This window comes from Hipposideros armiger, unplaced genomic scaffold (assembly GCF_001890085.2).
Source record: "Hipposideros armiger isolate ML-2016 unplaced genomic scaffold, ASM189008v1 scaffold_71, whole genome shotgun sequence".
In the NCBI taxonomy this organism is placed as follows: domain Eukaryota; kingdom Metazoa; phylum Chordata; class Mammalia; order Chiroptera; family Hipposideridae; genus Hipposideros; species Hipposideros armiger.
The window spans coordinates 4398041-4411887 of NW_017731421.1; the positions used below are offsets into that span (position 1 = coordinate 4398041).

Sequence of the window (13847 nt, forward strand, 5' to 3'; positions counted from 1 at the left end):
CTAGAAGTAATGCAATTGAGTTTTTTTCAGAGAAGCAAGGAGACCCTCCTGAAGGCACACATATACACGTGAGAAGTAACGAGACTAGATTACAGAGCATAGTGAAAGCCAAGCCAAAGGGGTTTTAAGTTCATTTTAAGCGTTTTCTTTTCTCCTTCTTAAACTCCTTTAACTTTAGGATCCGGAAGCATTGGCTCAATTAATGCTGTCCATACCACTAACCAATGATGGAAAATATGTACTATTAAACGATCAACCAGATGACAATGATGGAAGTCCAAGTGAAAATAGAGGCGCAGAATCTGAAGCATAACTCTTGCACTTTTGGGGGAAGAGCACCCAGGAAGGAAAGCTACCTCCTTAAGGGTTTTCAACTTCTCTGATACACAGGCACACAACCTGGTTTCAGAATGCTGACAGTCGCTTGTGGAATGCACTCTCGATGCGTTGGTACTGAGACTTGGGAGGGAAACAGAAATGGTTGACAACATTCCTACCCATCTACAAATGTTATTTTAGGTGCTTTGTGGTAAGTCCTTTTCTTAGATTGTTATTGTTCAGCGCTCAGAATGAAAGTTATGAGAATATGCATTGTTCACTTTATTTGAATGTCATCTCTTCAGTTTCCAGTATCCTTTTTTAAAAATGGCAAAAGCCTAGATTTATAATTTGATAAACACTAAATATTTCCTATTAATATAATCTATTTTTGTATTTTACTTAATAAGCTTTAAGTGCCTGTCATTCTGAAAACTGTATTTATAATCCAGCTTGTCTCATAATTGGACCTAATAGCATTAATCTGAGCAGTAGGTGGCGAGCCCTGCTTTGAGGCCCGCGCACTAGCAGAAATGCAGGTCTAGTTTTGATAAATCTTATTCCAGACATGCAATAAGAAGACTAGCAGTGAGTACCACAAAAGATGTCTAATGAACCAGCATTCAGAAGTTTACAGCCCTTAGCTATTGTTTTAGTGGAGGACCACTGTGGACAGGGTACAGCTCTCCCAGGTCCTGTTTGTTCTGAGCCAGACTCTCCTAAAGGAAGGGACCAGTTAATTTTAAGTCACTTGAAGCACAGCTGGTCGTGGGGCTTGGTATAAAGATCCTATTTCTACCCTGACACATCCAGTTCCTGGCATCCCAGGCCACTCCACCATCCTTTCCTACCCCTGAAATAAGTATAATGAATGAGTACAGTGTGTTTAATTATAACCAAGTTCAACAGAGTATCATTGTCTTTGTAATGAATTAACCTAGCAGTAAATGCTAGCAAATAAAATCTATCATTCTGTTTCTTTTGCTTTTTGTGGTTATTTTCTAGAACATCACTGGAAGAAAACTAAAGTTGGTTCTGTAGCTTTAACAGTTAATTAAAAAAAACACACAAAATAAAATGAGGACATAATGAAATCACAGCAGAGGGGATGACTATCAAAAAGTACTTATATTCAGCATGAGCAGAATAATGTGGTCTGAATGCCAAGTTTTTAAATGGCGGTTAATAAAATAACTTTTGCCAACCCCAATTTAGGTTAATGTTATATACTGTATTTCCCCATGTATAAGATGCTCCCATGTATAAGATGCACCTTAATTTTGAGGCCTGAAATTTGAAAAAAAAAAAAGTATTACATAAAGTTATTGAACTCAAGTTTTAGTCATCATAAAAATACGAAATTCAAAAAAAGCGGGAAATGTGATTAAAAAAATCTACAACCACTGTATAAGACACACCCAGTTTTTAGACCCCAAAATTTTCAAAAAAGGGTGCATCTTATACATGGGGGATTTGGTAGGTCCATCTGAGGAATCCACTCTATAATGTGGACACCATCAGAGACATAGTGATGTGGTCTAAGCCAATATGAGATTATACACCATAAAATTATTAGTTCAATGTTAACTAATGCCTTATAAATCTGTATATCATAATTAGATCAGGAAGCTCTCTGACAGGCTGCAAGTGTCATAATCCCCTAAATTTCTTTTTCTTGCTTAGGACTATTCAAGGTGAGAGGGAAAGAATCCCAAGTCATGAACAATATCTGGCTCCAGAGTCTGTTTCTAACCACTATGTGACAGACATACACACACACACACACACACACACACACACACACATACACACACATTACAAAGAGAGAGTGCATCAAAAAGAATAAGCTACCTAGGAATAAATTGAACCCAGGATGCAAAAGACCTGCATATTGAAAACTATAAGAAATTAATGAAAGAAATTGAAGACACAAATAAATGGAAAGATAGTCCATGCTCATGGATTGGAAGAATTAACATTGTTAAAATGTCCATACTACCCAAAGCAGCACACACATTCAGTGTAATCCCTATCAAAATTCCAATGGCATTTTTCACAGAAATCAAACAAAATCCTAAAATTTCTATGGAACTATTACCACCACTAATAGCCAAAGCAATTTAGAGAAAGAACAAAGCTGGAAGCATTGCCCTCTTTGATTTCAAACTATATTACCAAGCTGTAGCATTAAAACACTTATGTTATCAGCATAGAAACAGACACACAGATGAACGGGACAGAATAGATTAATAAACCCACACACACACGGTCCATTTACAACAAAGGAGCCAATAACATACAATGGGGAAAAGACAGTCTCTTCAATAAATAGTCTTGGGAAAACTGGACCACTATCTTACACCATATACAAAATTAACTCAAAATGGATTAAAGACTTGAACATAAGACCTGAAACAATAAAACTAGAAGAAAACATAGGCTGTAAACTCCTTGACATCAGCTTGGTGATATTTTAAAATCTGACACCAAAAGTAAAAATTAAATGGGACTACATCAAACTACAAAAGGTTCTGCACAGCAAAGGAAACCAAAATGAAAAGGCAACCTACTGAATGGTGGAAGACATTTGCAAATCATATATCTGATTAAGGGGCTAATACCCTAAAGATATAAAGAACTCATACAACTCAACAGAAAAGCAATCTGATTAAAAAATGGACAACAGGTCATTGGGATATAGTATACAGCATAGGGAATACAGTCAATAATATTGTGATAACATGGTACAGTGTCAGATGGTTGCTGGACTTACCATGATGATCACTTCTTTAGGTATATAAATGTTGACTGACTATGGTGAACCCCTGAAACTTATATAATACTGTATGTTAGCTATAATTTAATAAAAGTCTTTTTATAAAAATTTAAAAATCCAACAGTAATGTGAAAAGAAGAAAATAAAGTTACAGAAATAATGAGCAAAAAATAAAAATAAAAAATGGACAAGGGCTACATGAAAAGATGCTCCACATCATTAATCAGGGAAATGCAAATCAAAACTGCACCTGTTAGAAAGGCTATCATCAAAAAGACAAAAAATAGCAAGTGTTGGCAAGAATGTGGAGAAAAGGGAACCCTTGTGCACTGTTGGTTTGTAAACTGGTGCAACCACTATGGAAAACGATGTAGGTTCCTCAAAAAATTAAAAATAGAACTACCTTGTGATCCAGCAATCCCACTTCTGGGCATCTGAGAACAAAACACTTAACTTGAAAAGATATCTGCATCCCCATGTTCACTGCAGCATTGTTTACAATAGCAAAGATGTGGAAACAACCTAAGAGCCCACTGATGGATGAGTGGGTAGAGAAATCTGTGGTATTATCTATACAAAGGAATATTCTTCAGCCATAAAACTGAATAAATCTTGCCATTTGCAACAATATGGATGGACCTCGAGGGCATTATGCTAGGTGAAATAAGTCAGAGAAAGGCAAATACCGTATCATTTATATGTAGAATCTAAAGAATAAGTTAAAAAAAAAAAACAAACTCAGATACAAAGAACAGGTTGGTGGTTGCCAGGGGTGTGGGGTGGGAGTAATGGGTGAACTATTTTTATTTTTGTTAGTTTAAATAAATTGAATTTTTAAAAATTTGATATAGCTAGGTGCTTCTGGGTATAAAAGCAGTAACTTTTCCCCCTCACTCTAGTGATAATGAGAGCATTACTGAAGAATGTTGTGCTACACACAGACCTTCCATACGTTACAGAATGTATAGTCCTTAAAGAAGACCCCAGGATTATGACATCAGATCTACACTGACTAGAAGATAAATTTCATCTACTTTTCTTGAGTATGTCTCCACTAATGGGAACAACTGGAGCTATCAAGTAAACTAGGCGGTTAAGAGCCAAACCAAACTATTCAAATAGCAGAAAATATCCATAACATGCCCATCTAGACGTTTTATATACTATATGTAAGAACTTTTTATACAAACTGAGCTCTAACTTTGCTACCACCATCTATCTGTGAGTTCACTGCATACCCCTATGACTTCACTTAATCTCTACAGATTCCCACCTTTTCCGGATTTTTTAACTGAAATCTTTGACAACCTGTTAAAATTGTTCCTAACATCTAAAAACACTTGTTTTAAAAAGTTGTAGCATTTAAACATCAAGAGGAATACTGTCTGAAACTCCTGCAATGTTAGCTAAAACGAATTAAAATGATTAAAACTGATTAAAGCCTACCTTTTAACATTTAGCCAACCCAGCATAAAAGAGCAACATGAGGATGTATGTGATGGTATTATATCGCCTTTCCCACAATCTTAAAAATGTACCACCTCAGCAAAGCAGCAGCATACAGACTTCACTAAGAAATATTTCTCCTGTTATTTAGTCTGTCTCAAGTGTAATATTGTTTCAATTCAACTCATGCTTGCAAATGGCGCTAGAGTTATTCTAACATTAAATACTGTAAACTCATGATCTCTTTCCAGGATTAGGATTTCAACATTCATGTGGGTTCTTTTTACTTGAAAATAGCAAATAGTAGAATGATCGAGAATGTACAAAGGAAAGAAAACAAAAGCTCTTCATTTGGGATACATGGAGAGGGGCCAATACCAATTTTATACATGAAATTTTTTGCCTATTTTTTGCAAGGTTTTTTTTTTGTGTGTGTGTTTTTTAAAGATGGAGTCCATATATTTCAATAGATTAAAGGGGACTCCAAAAAGGTTAACTACTGGTTTAAGATACTCAATTCTGAACATAAACATCCAGGGAAATACATTTTTGAAATAATATTTATTGATGTGTTATACATATTGTATTCTATTCAAATTAAGCAAGGGGGAAGCCCTACTCAAGTGGAGTAACAAACTTGCCATCTTGTACAAAATTTAATTAGAACTGACAATGTTATGGTTAGTCCTTAATTCCTGAGAATTTGAACATTAAGTTTTCTGTGATTTACAACAAAAGCTCACACTAATTTTAAATTACAGTATGTTTCAAAAAAATGAAAATGTTAACATTAATATGTTAGCAAGGATAGCCATCATCCAAATGTGTGTATTAACTTAGGTGTGAGTCACTCAAACTCTTGTTACTCTGCACTTCAATAACATTGAAATATGCGTAATCTTTTCAGAGATTTTATTTCAAATGTATGAACTTACTATATCCAGATGCAGTGATATTATTTTGAACTAAAGGCAAAATAATCTGTTACTTGCTTCTCAATTATAGGTGTCCATACGGTCAGCATGTGAACTCTATGTATTATTGATAAAATAAATGACATGTATGGGGATAATGAACAAAGACATCTGATTCTCTTCTAATTACAATTTCTATCCCTTTTAAAGGAGATGATTTTAGGGAAGTTAGAGAAGACAAACAGAAAAGCAGTACTGTTGCTATGAAATGGTGACAAATTTGATACACTTCAATGCAAGATCATTAATATAAACATTTACAATAATGAAAATATAAATTATTAATTATGCAGCATGCTTTAGGGCCATTTCTACAGTTAATATGAATTACAAATATTAAATGCCTTTAATTCATTCACTGTCCAGAATTCAGTTAAGTCATGTTTACATTAAAAAAAAAAATTTCCTACCTATTCTGTTTCTTCTGACTTTTAACAGTGAAAGCGTTTATCTTGGGCTGGGAAAATGACCCTGACCGTAACCAATGAATACAGGGCATTGTACACCTGTTCCAAAAGCTGGAAATCAAACAACAATGTCAGAATTACTTGCAGGATTTACCCAAAGAAATGCTTAATAGGCAAGTGTAATGGAAAATCAAGTATTCCCCAAAATGATGTTGGCATTACATGCAGTTTTAAACTTTCCTGTTTTCATTGTAAAAGTACTATTGTATTATATTAAAAGATTATAGGCCATGATTAACCACTGAACTATTAAATGACAATCTTTACAAAAATAAAGCTAGTAGCTTGCTGGGAACTAAATTTACTCAAAATCTTTCTATACTTTTTAAAGCAGTAAATGATTTAATTTATTAGAACTTTATTCTCACAGTGGTAGTTTTTTTAAAAGCCTGCACAGTGCTTAATCTGAGGTCTTAGATTATACTTGGTTTAAAGAAAAAATCTGCCCAAACCATCACCAAGATTTCAATTCAACCTATGAAGAAGAAACCTGAGTTTGGATGTAGAAATAGGAATTCATTCAGTTTTTCTCTGATATCATACATAGTGCCTTCAACCAAAAGTGAAGCTTCAAGTAGACTCTATGGCTTTATCTGAATTTTCTTTCATCTTGCGTATTAAGTAAATCTTAAATTTAAAGCTGTTGTTGGAGGGTAAATGTTCTCAAAGCGATGTAAACTAGTTATAAAATGTCTCACCAAGGACAGCAGCAGCTCTTGTGAGTCACATGAAGGTAACAATGAATCTGTACTGTACATAAAGGGTACATAACACACACTGCCTCACCTCCAGTATCAAAACCATCTTCATATATTCCTTTTATAAGAATATTGATATGTATGCTTCATGAATTTTAGGCTCAAGTCCTTTTGTTTAAGCACGTATTTACTGGCTGTACATAGTATATACATTGAATTTCCAATGACTGGACAAATATGCATCAAAGACCTATGCAAATACAAATTATAAACATTAATGTAGATTACAAGAGATCTGAGGTGGCAGTTTAAGAATATGGATTGGCCCTTCTATAACTTCACTTCAAATAACTGTTCTTAGGCACATCTTTTAGCCTAAAGTCCAGGCAAATATCCAACTTTAAAATCTCATTCTCTACCTTTGAAAAGTAGAGCCTTTGGAAGAATGGACTTAACTTTAGAGCACTGCCTTAAAGATTTGCAACATCTTAGTACTTCCCAGAGATGTGTCCCATCATTAGCTTACTAACATCCATTTCACTGGCAACAGTATTGACACAATTCTGATGATTTCACAGGGGCGCCACATACCATCAATATCATTTGACAACAGGATCTGCAGAAACAGTGCTGTCGGACAGGTCTCCATTGCTTGCTTTAGTCTCTTCTGGAAGCAGAAGTGAAAATAACAATGGACATATTTATGTTCATTTAAAAAAATGAATTAAGTAGTAAATAAAAATTGAGAGGAGCTATATTGTTAAATTTCAAATTAAGAAAACGTTGCAGCTACCAAATATTTCTCTAACGTTGCAAATTATACCTAAACTACCTTAATTAAAAAAAAATCTAGGGTAATTATTGCAAATGTAATGTTTTGACTGGTTCTAAATGGCAGTGTAGATGTGTGAGACATCAGAGTGGCATAGGGGATGGGGTTCCATAGTGCATGTTTGAAGGCATGCCCCCCACAGCAGGGACAATAAATCACTATTATGGTACTATTACAGATAGAAATGAGGCTGCAAAGTCACATATAACATTGTCCATAATGCATAACTTTCCATTTGTAAAGCAGCTTTTTATTATGACCGATAAAATGAATTCTTGGCTTTTTGTGCAAATGTCACATGCACATAATATTTCATTAACAGAGAAGAACTATCTGACTAATGAACCCAGCAACTCTGACTACATCTCTGAGCAACCTTTAGCTAGAGTCCTAAAACAGAAAAACAGTCCAGGCGTGGGGTAAAATACATCAACCAGAACCCTAGAGAGTTCCTTAAGAACAAGTCCAAAGCAAGGTGTTCCACTGAGACTGTGTTAATGCTTTAGGCCTTAAAGTAAATATCCAATCCACCTGCACAGTATTCCAGTCATCTGGGTTGGAGACAAGCTTCTGGCATCACGAAATGCCTGAGCAGAACCTAAACAATAACTGAGTTTCTTCATAATTTACATTATACTTCCTAATGGCTTTGCATATTACAAATTCTTCCAAATGGCTTTGCTAAATATTATCTTAGCCTTGAAAATGAACCCAAACATAATACATACATATTTTCATTTAATAAATTGAGTATCTTCCAGGTAATAGCCTGAAATGATTTTTCAAACACAATTATTATGCAGTCTAGATTCCAAAAATGCCTGCATATGCTCCTTACTAATAAGATTTAATTTATGCAACATCAACAGTGAATAAAGTTGTTGATTTAAATGGTCTAGCCAATAGAATCACCTCTATTCAGTATAAAAAACATTTTTAAATGGTACTGGGAAAATTGGAAAGGCATGTGCAAAAGAATGAAGCCAGGGGCCGGCCGAGTGGCGCACTGGTTAAGAGCTGGCTTGGGACGCCAGAGGGCCCCGGTTCGGATCCCACATATGAGGGCCAGTGACACTGTCCTCTGCAGCTAAGATGCTAAACAATAGCTCAACCTGGAACTGGGCTGCCATGAGTTGCTGGCGACAGCGTAGGCTGCAGCCCCTGCTGCAGTGGGTTGCCATGGGCTACCGTGTGTAGCCAGCAGCCAGCGTGAGCGGTTGTCCAGAAGCCGGTGACTGATCTGCCTCGCCTGAGAAGAGCGCAATGATGGTGCCAACTTGGGCCAGTAAAGCAACGTCCTCCACAACTAGACTGAAGAACAAAAGGACAGCAACTTGTCTGTTCCCCTTCCCCCAATTCCCCAGCGCTGTTCCCATCCCCCAATTCCCCAATAAAAATCTTAAAAAAAAAAAATGAAGCCAGACTGCTGTCACCATATACAAAAATTAACTCAAGTGGATCAAAGACCTAAACATAAGACTTCAAACGATAAACTACACAGAAGAAAGCATAGGTACTAAACTTATGGACCTTGGTTTCACAGAGGATTTTACGAATTTGACCTCAAAGGCAAGGGTAGTAAAAGTTAAAATAAATGAACGGGACTATATCAAACTTAAAAGCTTCTGCACACCAAAAAGAAACCATCAACAAAACAGAGACAACCAACCAAATGGGAGATGTTTGCAAATGTCTCCGGATAAGAGGATAATATCCAAAATACATAAGGAACTCATACAACTCAACAACAAAAAGACAAACAATCCAATTAAAAAAATGGGCAGAGGACATGAACAGAAACTTCTCCCAAGAAGACAAACGGCCAATAGATACATGAAAAAAATGCTCAACTTCACTAGCTATTAGGGAAATGCAAATCAAAACCACAATGAGATATCACCTCACACCGGTTAGGATGGCTATCATCAACAAGACAAATAACAAGTGTTGGAGAGGCTGCAAAGAAAAAGGAACCCTTATACACTCACGATTGGTGGGAATGCAGATTGGTGTGGCTGCTATGGAAGGTAGTGTGGAGGTTCCTCAAAAAATTAAGAATATAATTACCATATGACCCAGCAATCCCTTTCCTTGGTATCTACCCCAAAAATCTGAGAACACTTATATGTAAAGTTGTATGTGCTCTGATATTCACTGCAGCTTTACTTATGGTGGCCAAGAAATGGAAACAATCAAAGTGTCCTTCAATAGATGACTGGATAAAGAAGATGTGATATATATACACAATAGAATACTCCTCTGCCATAAGAAAAGATAAAATACTGCCATTTGCAACAACATGGATGGATCTTTTATTATGGTAAGCAAAGTAAGTCAGACAGAAAAAGTCAAGAACCATATTATTTCACTGATATGTGGGATATAAAACTGGAAGCAACAACGAAACAAGACAAAAAAACAAAAACTCATAGACACAGACAACAGTTTAGTAGTTACCAGAGGGTAAGGGGGGTGAGGGGGATTGTACAAGAGGGTAAAGGGGGTCAAATACATGGTGATGGAAGGAGAAGTGACTCTGGGTGGTGAACACACAATGTGATATATAGATGTATTACAAAGTTGTACACTTGAAGCCTATGTAATTTTACTAACCATTGTCACCCCAATAAATTTAATTTTAAAAATTTAACTGACAAAATATTAATAAAAACATCTTATTTTATGAAATGCTTTGTTTTGATTTATGAAATACAAGAAAAAAGGAAAAAGGGCAAACATGAAAACTGTCAACTCAGTTGCTACACCTAGTTCTGAGCTTCCAAGCAAAGAGGAACACCTAAGTTACATAATTTCCATGACAGAAAAAAGGAGACCTCCATTCCACAGGGAAGACAATTGTTCCTAAATTTCAGATCTGAGAGAGATGTATCACGGGGGGTGGGGAGTTCTTAAGTATGAAACACTGAGCAATGTTCTTAAACATTATAATATATACTTTCCCACCATCCTACACAAAATACAACGGACATAATCCTTTCCTTAATGACTCAATTTCATTGATGTGACAATCGGTTATTGTGGCTGTATTACCCTCTGACTCCAAGGCCTGGCTGCAGAGGAGAGGAGGAGGCTGTTCCTGTCACCAAGTAGCTCCTACTATTCTATACCTTCTCAGTCACCTGTCCCACCTCATTTGGTCAATGTCTAGTCATGAGCAGCTCTGCCTTCGGCAAAATTTAATGTTTCTCCTCTAAATTATTCCTTCTTATCTGATACAGGTTGAGGGGTGAAAAAAAACCACTGAGCTTCTTAATTTTATTTAAATTAAGAGAAGATGAATGAAACTGAATAAAGAGTCACCCCAGAATGAAATGCATAAAACTATGTACCTTTCCAGCTTCACAAATCATCCATGTATGCTTTATTTTTTAAAAAGACATTTCTCATCTATATTATTTTTCAAAAGAAAAAGCTAGAAGTCTGAGCAGATAAAATGGGGGGTTAGTGTCTGCTATTAAAGATTTATTGGTCTTTCCAAGTTTAAGCCACTCACTGACCTTCCTTCTCCTTCTTCTCTTGGTTTTCTTCAGCCGCAGTCTTATCAGCTCTGAAGAAAATTCTTGCACTACTTAGTGAGAAATAGAGCAATTCAAATTCCTAATAAAAAGAATTTGAAATAAAAGCTGAAAATACTTATTATAGCAACATATCAAAATTATCATATTTAATATCTCTATTTCTAAAAAGCTCTAGTGGAAATCATAAATACAGAAACTGAACTAAGTAATCCATTTGTAAAGATCTGAGTCAAACGGCTTTCAAAAACTATTCACTGTAAAATATATTCTTATTACTACTATTCATCTCACTTGTTAAAATGGGGGTTTTCATATGATTTGCTTTTTCAGATATCAAAAAGTCAAAGCATATTTAACTATTACTCTAACCTGTAGATAGACATCCAGTCGCTTCTGAGTGAGATTCATGGTTTGTAGTAGTTTTTCATCTTGATTAGTAGACTGCACATTCTGTTGCTTAGCAACTGCTCTTATCTCCTTCAAGTACTTCTCTCTAACAGACTGGAACCAGTGAAGCGAGTCAAATTCCTGGTACTGATCCAAAAGCTTCAGAATGTAAGCCACACCTGCAGTCATTAGTAAAACCAAAGCAAAATTATAATGAGTATAGAAGTTCTGTTCTCCACCAATAATTCCTAACATTAAGCTATCCATTTTGAATCAATCCTCTTTTAAATTACATTTCACAGCATAAATGAATAGGTCTAGCAACATGGCTTAATTCCTCCTTTAAAAAAAATGTGAAAGTATAAAGAATGGAAAACAAGTCAACTAAGAAGAAAAAGAGAAATAACACGGCTATAAAAATCACCTGGAGATAACGGCCATAAGAGCGGGGGAAAAACTTCTATTGCTATTGGGTTGTCGGAAAAGTCATGACGCATTTTGTCTATGTTTTTCAAAGGTCATTTATTTATATAAAGAACAAAGATCAATCAATGATATGTTGCCCATTTTGTTCAATAACTTGCCATTTTTCAGTGAGCTTCATAATTCCTTGTTCATAGAAGGACCTGTCTTTATTGGCGAAAAACGTTCTGAACAAGGTGCTGATTTATAACCTCATCTGAATTGAACATTATACCATGCAGGGAGTTTTGAAGAGAGCGAAACAAGTGGAAGTCTGACGGCACAAGGTCAGGCGAGTATGGTGGGTGTGGCAACACATCCCATCCAAGCTCCAATCATTTTTGACGGGTGATCAAACTTGTGTGTGGTCTCACGTTGTCGTGGTGGAACACTTCTTCTTTACAATTAACAAGCTCTGGACGTTTCTGGATGATGGATTCGTTCAAACTGTCCAACTGCCAACAGTACACATTCAAATTGATTGATTGGTTCCTTGGTAGGAGCTCAAAAAAACACGACCCCTTTAAAACCCCACCACATGGAGCGTATAACCTTCCTCTGATGAATGTCTGCTTTCGATGTTGTTTGAGGCGAATCATCACGTCAGGACCAAGACAGTTTGCGCACCACATTGTTGTAAACAATCCACTTCTCATCACCAGTTATCAGTCGCTTCAAAAAAGGATCTTTTTCCTCACGTTTATTGAGCATATTGCAGATGTTTATACACGCCGTCAAATGAACTTCTTTGAGTTCATATGGAACCCAAATATCGAGCTTGCTTACATATCCCAGCTTCTTCACGTGGTCATGAACGCTTGAATAATGGATCTTCAGTGTTTCTGCAATCTCTCAAGTCGTGTAACATGGGTTTGACTCGATTAATGCCTTTATTTTGCCATCATCAACCTCAGTGGGCCTCCCTGACCGAGGAGCTTTATTGAGATCAAAATCACCAGCACGGAATTTCGTGAACCATCGTTGGCACTGATGTTCTTATAGAGCATTGTCACTGTAAACTTTATGCAACTTTTCACAAGCTTGACACGCATTCTTCTTTTTATGGAAGTAAAACAGTAAAATATGGCAAAAATGCAGTTTGGTCTTCCATCTTCAACTTGTTGAAGAATCTCCAAAACTCAACCAAATCGCTCAATTTTTTTTTGGAATGAAGCTAGAACTGTCAGCTGTCAAATGACACAGCAATAACATAGATGCGAATGACTCTAGTACTTCCAAAAATGAACCAGTGCCATCTGTCGCAAACATGCATCATGACTTTTCCAACAACCCAATAAATAGACAGCAACAAAGGAAGCTACAGGGAAACTAAATACAAGATGCTAAAACTGTAAAACAAAGCCTAAATATAAGGTCCAGCTAGACTAAGTGATTAGCAGTATTACCAAGGGGATATGAATGATAGTTATAAATTATGAAAAACAAGTATCAGATGACCCAGCTAAAATGTAAACAGTAAACACTACTCGTGAAAAACAAATCTACAAAGAGCACCCAGACCTATTTTCAAGCAAATCTCTCTAAAAATCCATTAGAAGGTGAACATAAAATTAATGGGAAAACAATTCCATTAAGCTTACCCATGGCAAAGCCATCATCAGTAAAAGCAGCTCCAATTTTATTTTTTTTATTCAATTTCTCCTTGCAACTAATGGAATGCTCTACAAAGTTGAGGGTCTAAAAAGATATAACAATATATTAGAGAAACAACTGTGCTAAAAAACTTGAGAACTTAGTTCTTAAAACAGAAATTTCAAAAGCAATAAATAGGATCTCTTCTAGGTTCCTGCCCTTTTGATTTGAAACTTTTGCCTCATATAAACAGCTTCTTGGTGAGGCCGCAATCTGCACAAGTATCTCTCTTAGTGGCCGGCTCTTCTTTCCAAGTCCTTTAAGTATGAGTACCCCGCCCCCATCCCTACTTTGT

At 36.0% G+C, this 13847-nt stretch overlaps 2 protein-coding genes across 8 annotated transcripts in view; one reads left to right on the plus strand and one right to left on the minus strand.

The window, feature by feature from the left end:
* APPL2 (adaptor protein, phosphotyrosine interacting with PH domain and leucine zipper 2) overlaps positions 1-1297 on the plus strand; it is a 56341-nt gene extending 55044 nt beyond the window's left edge. Inside the window, exon 21 of the mRNA XM_019642624.1 lies at positions 179-1297. Coding sequence (XP_019498169.1) covers positions 179-313 — 135 coding nt within the window. The 3' untranslated portion in view covers positions 314-1297. The remainder of the gene's footprint in view (positions 1-178) is intronic.
* A 1829-nt stretch (positions 1298-3126) lies between these two features.
* The window catches only part of WASHC4 (WASH complex subunit 4), a 57358-nt gene continuing 46637 nt past the window's right edge, over positions 3127-13847 (minus strand). For 3 of the 7 annotated variants that reach the window (XM_019642616.1, XM_019642622.1, XM_019642623.1), the window contains 4 exons: positions 13501-13597; positions 11420-11616; positions 11030-11129; positions 5083-7346 (listed from right to left, as the gene is read on the minus strand). In XM_019642616.1, coding sequence (XP_019498161.1) covers positions 7279-7346; positions 11030-11129; positions 11420-11616; positions 13501-13597 — 462 coding nt within the window. In that variant the 3' untranslated portion in view covers positions 5083-7278. Of the gene's footprint in view, positions 3150-5082; positions 7347-11029; positions 11130-11419; positions 11617-13500; positions 13598-13847 lie in introns of those variants that run through there. The other 4 variants (XM_019642618.1, XM_019642617.1, XM_019642619.1 and 1 more) reach the window with 4 other exon arrangements.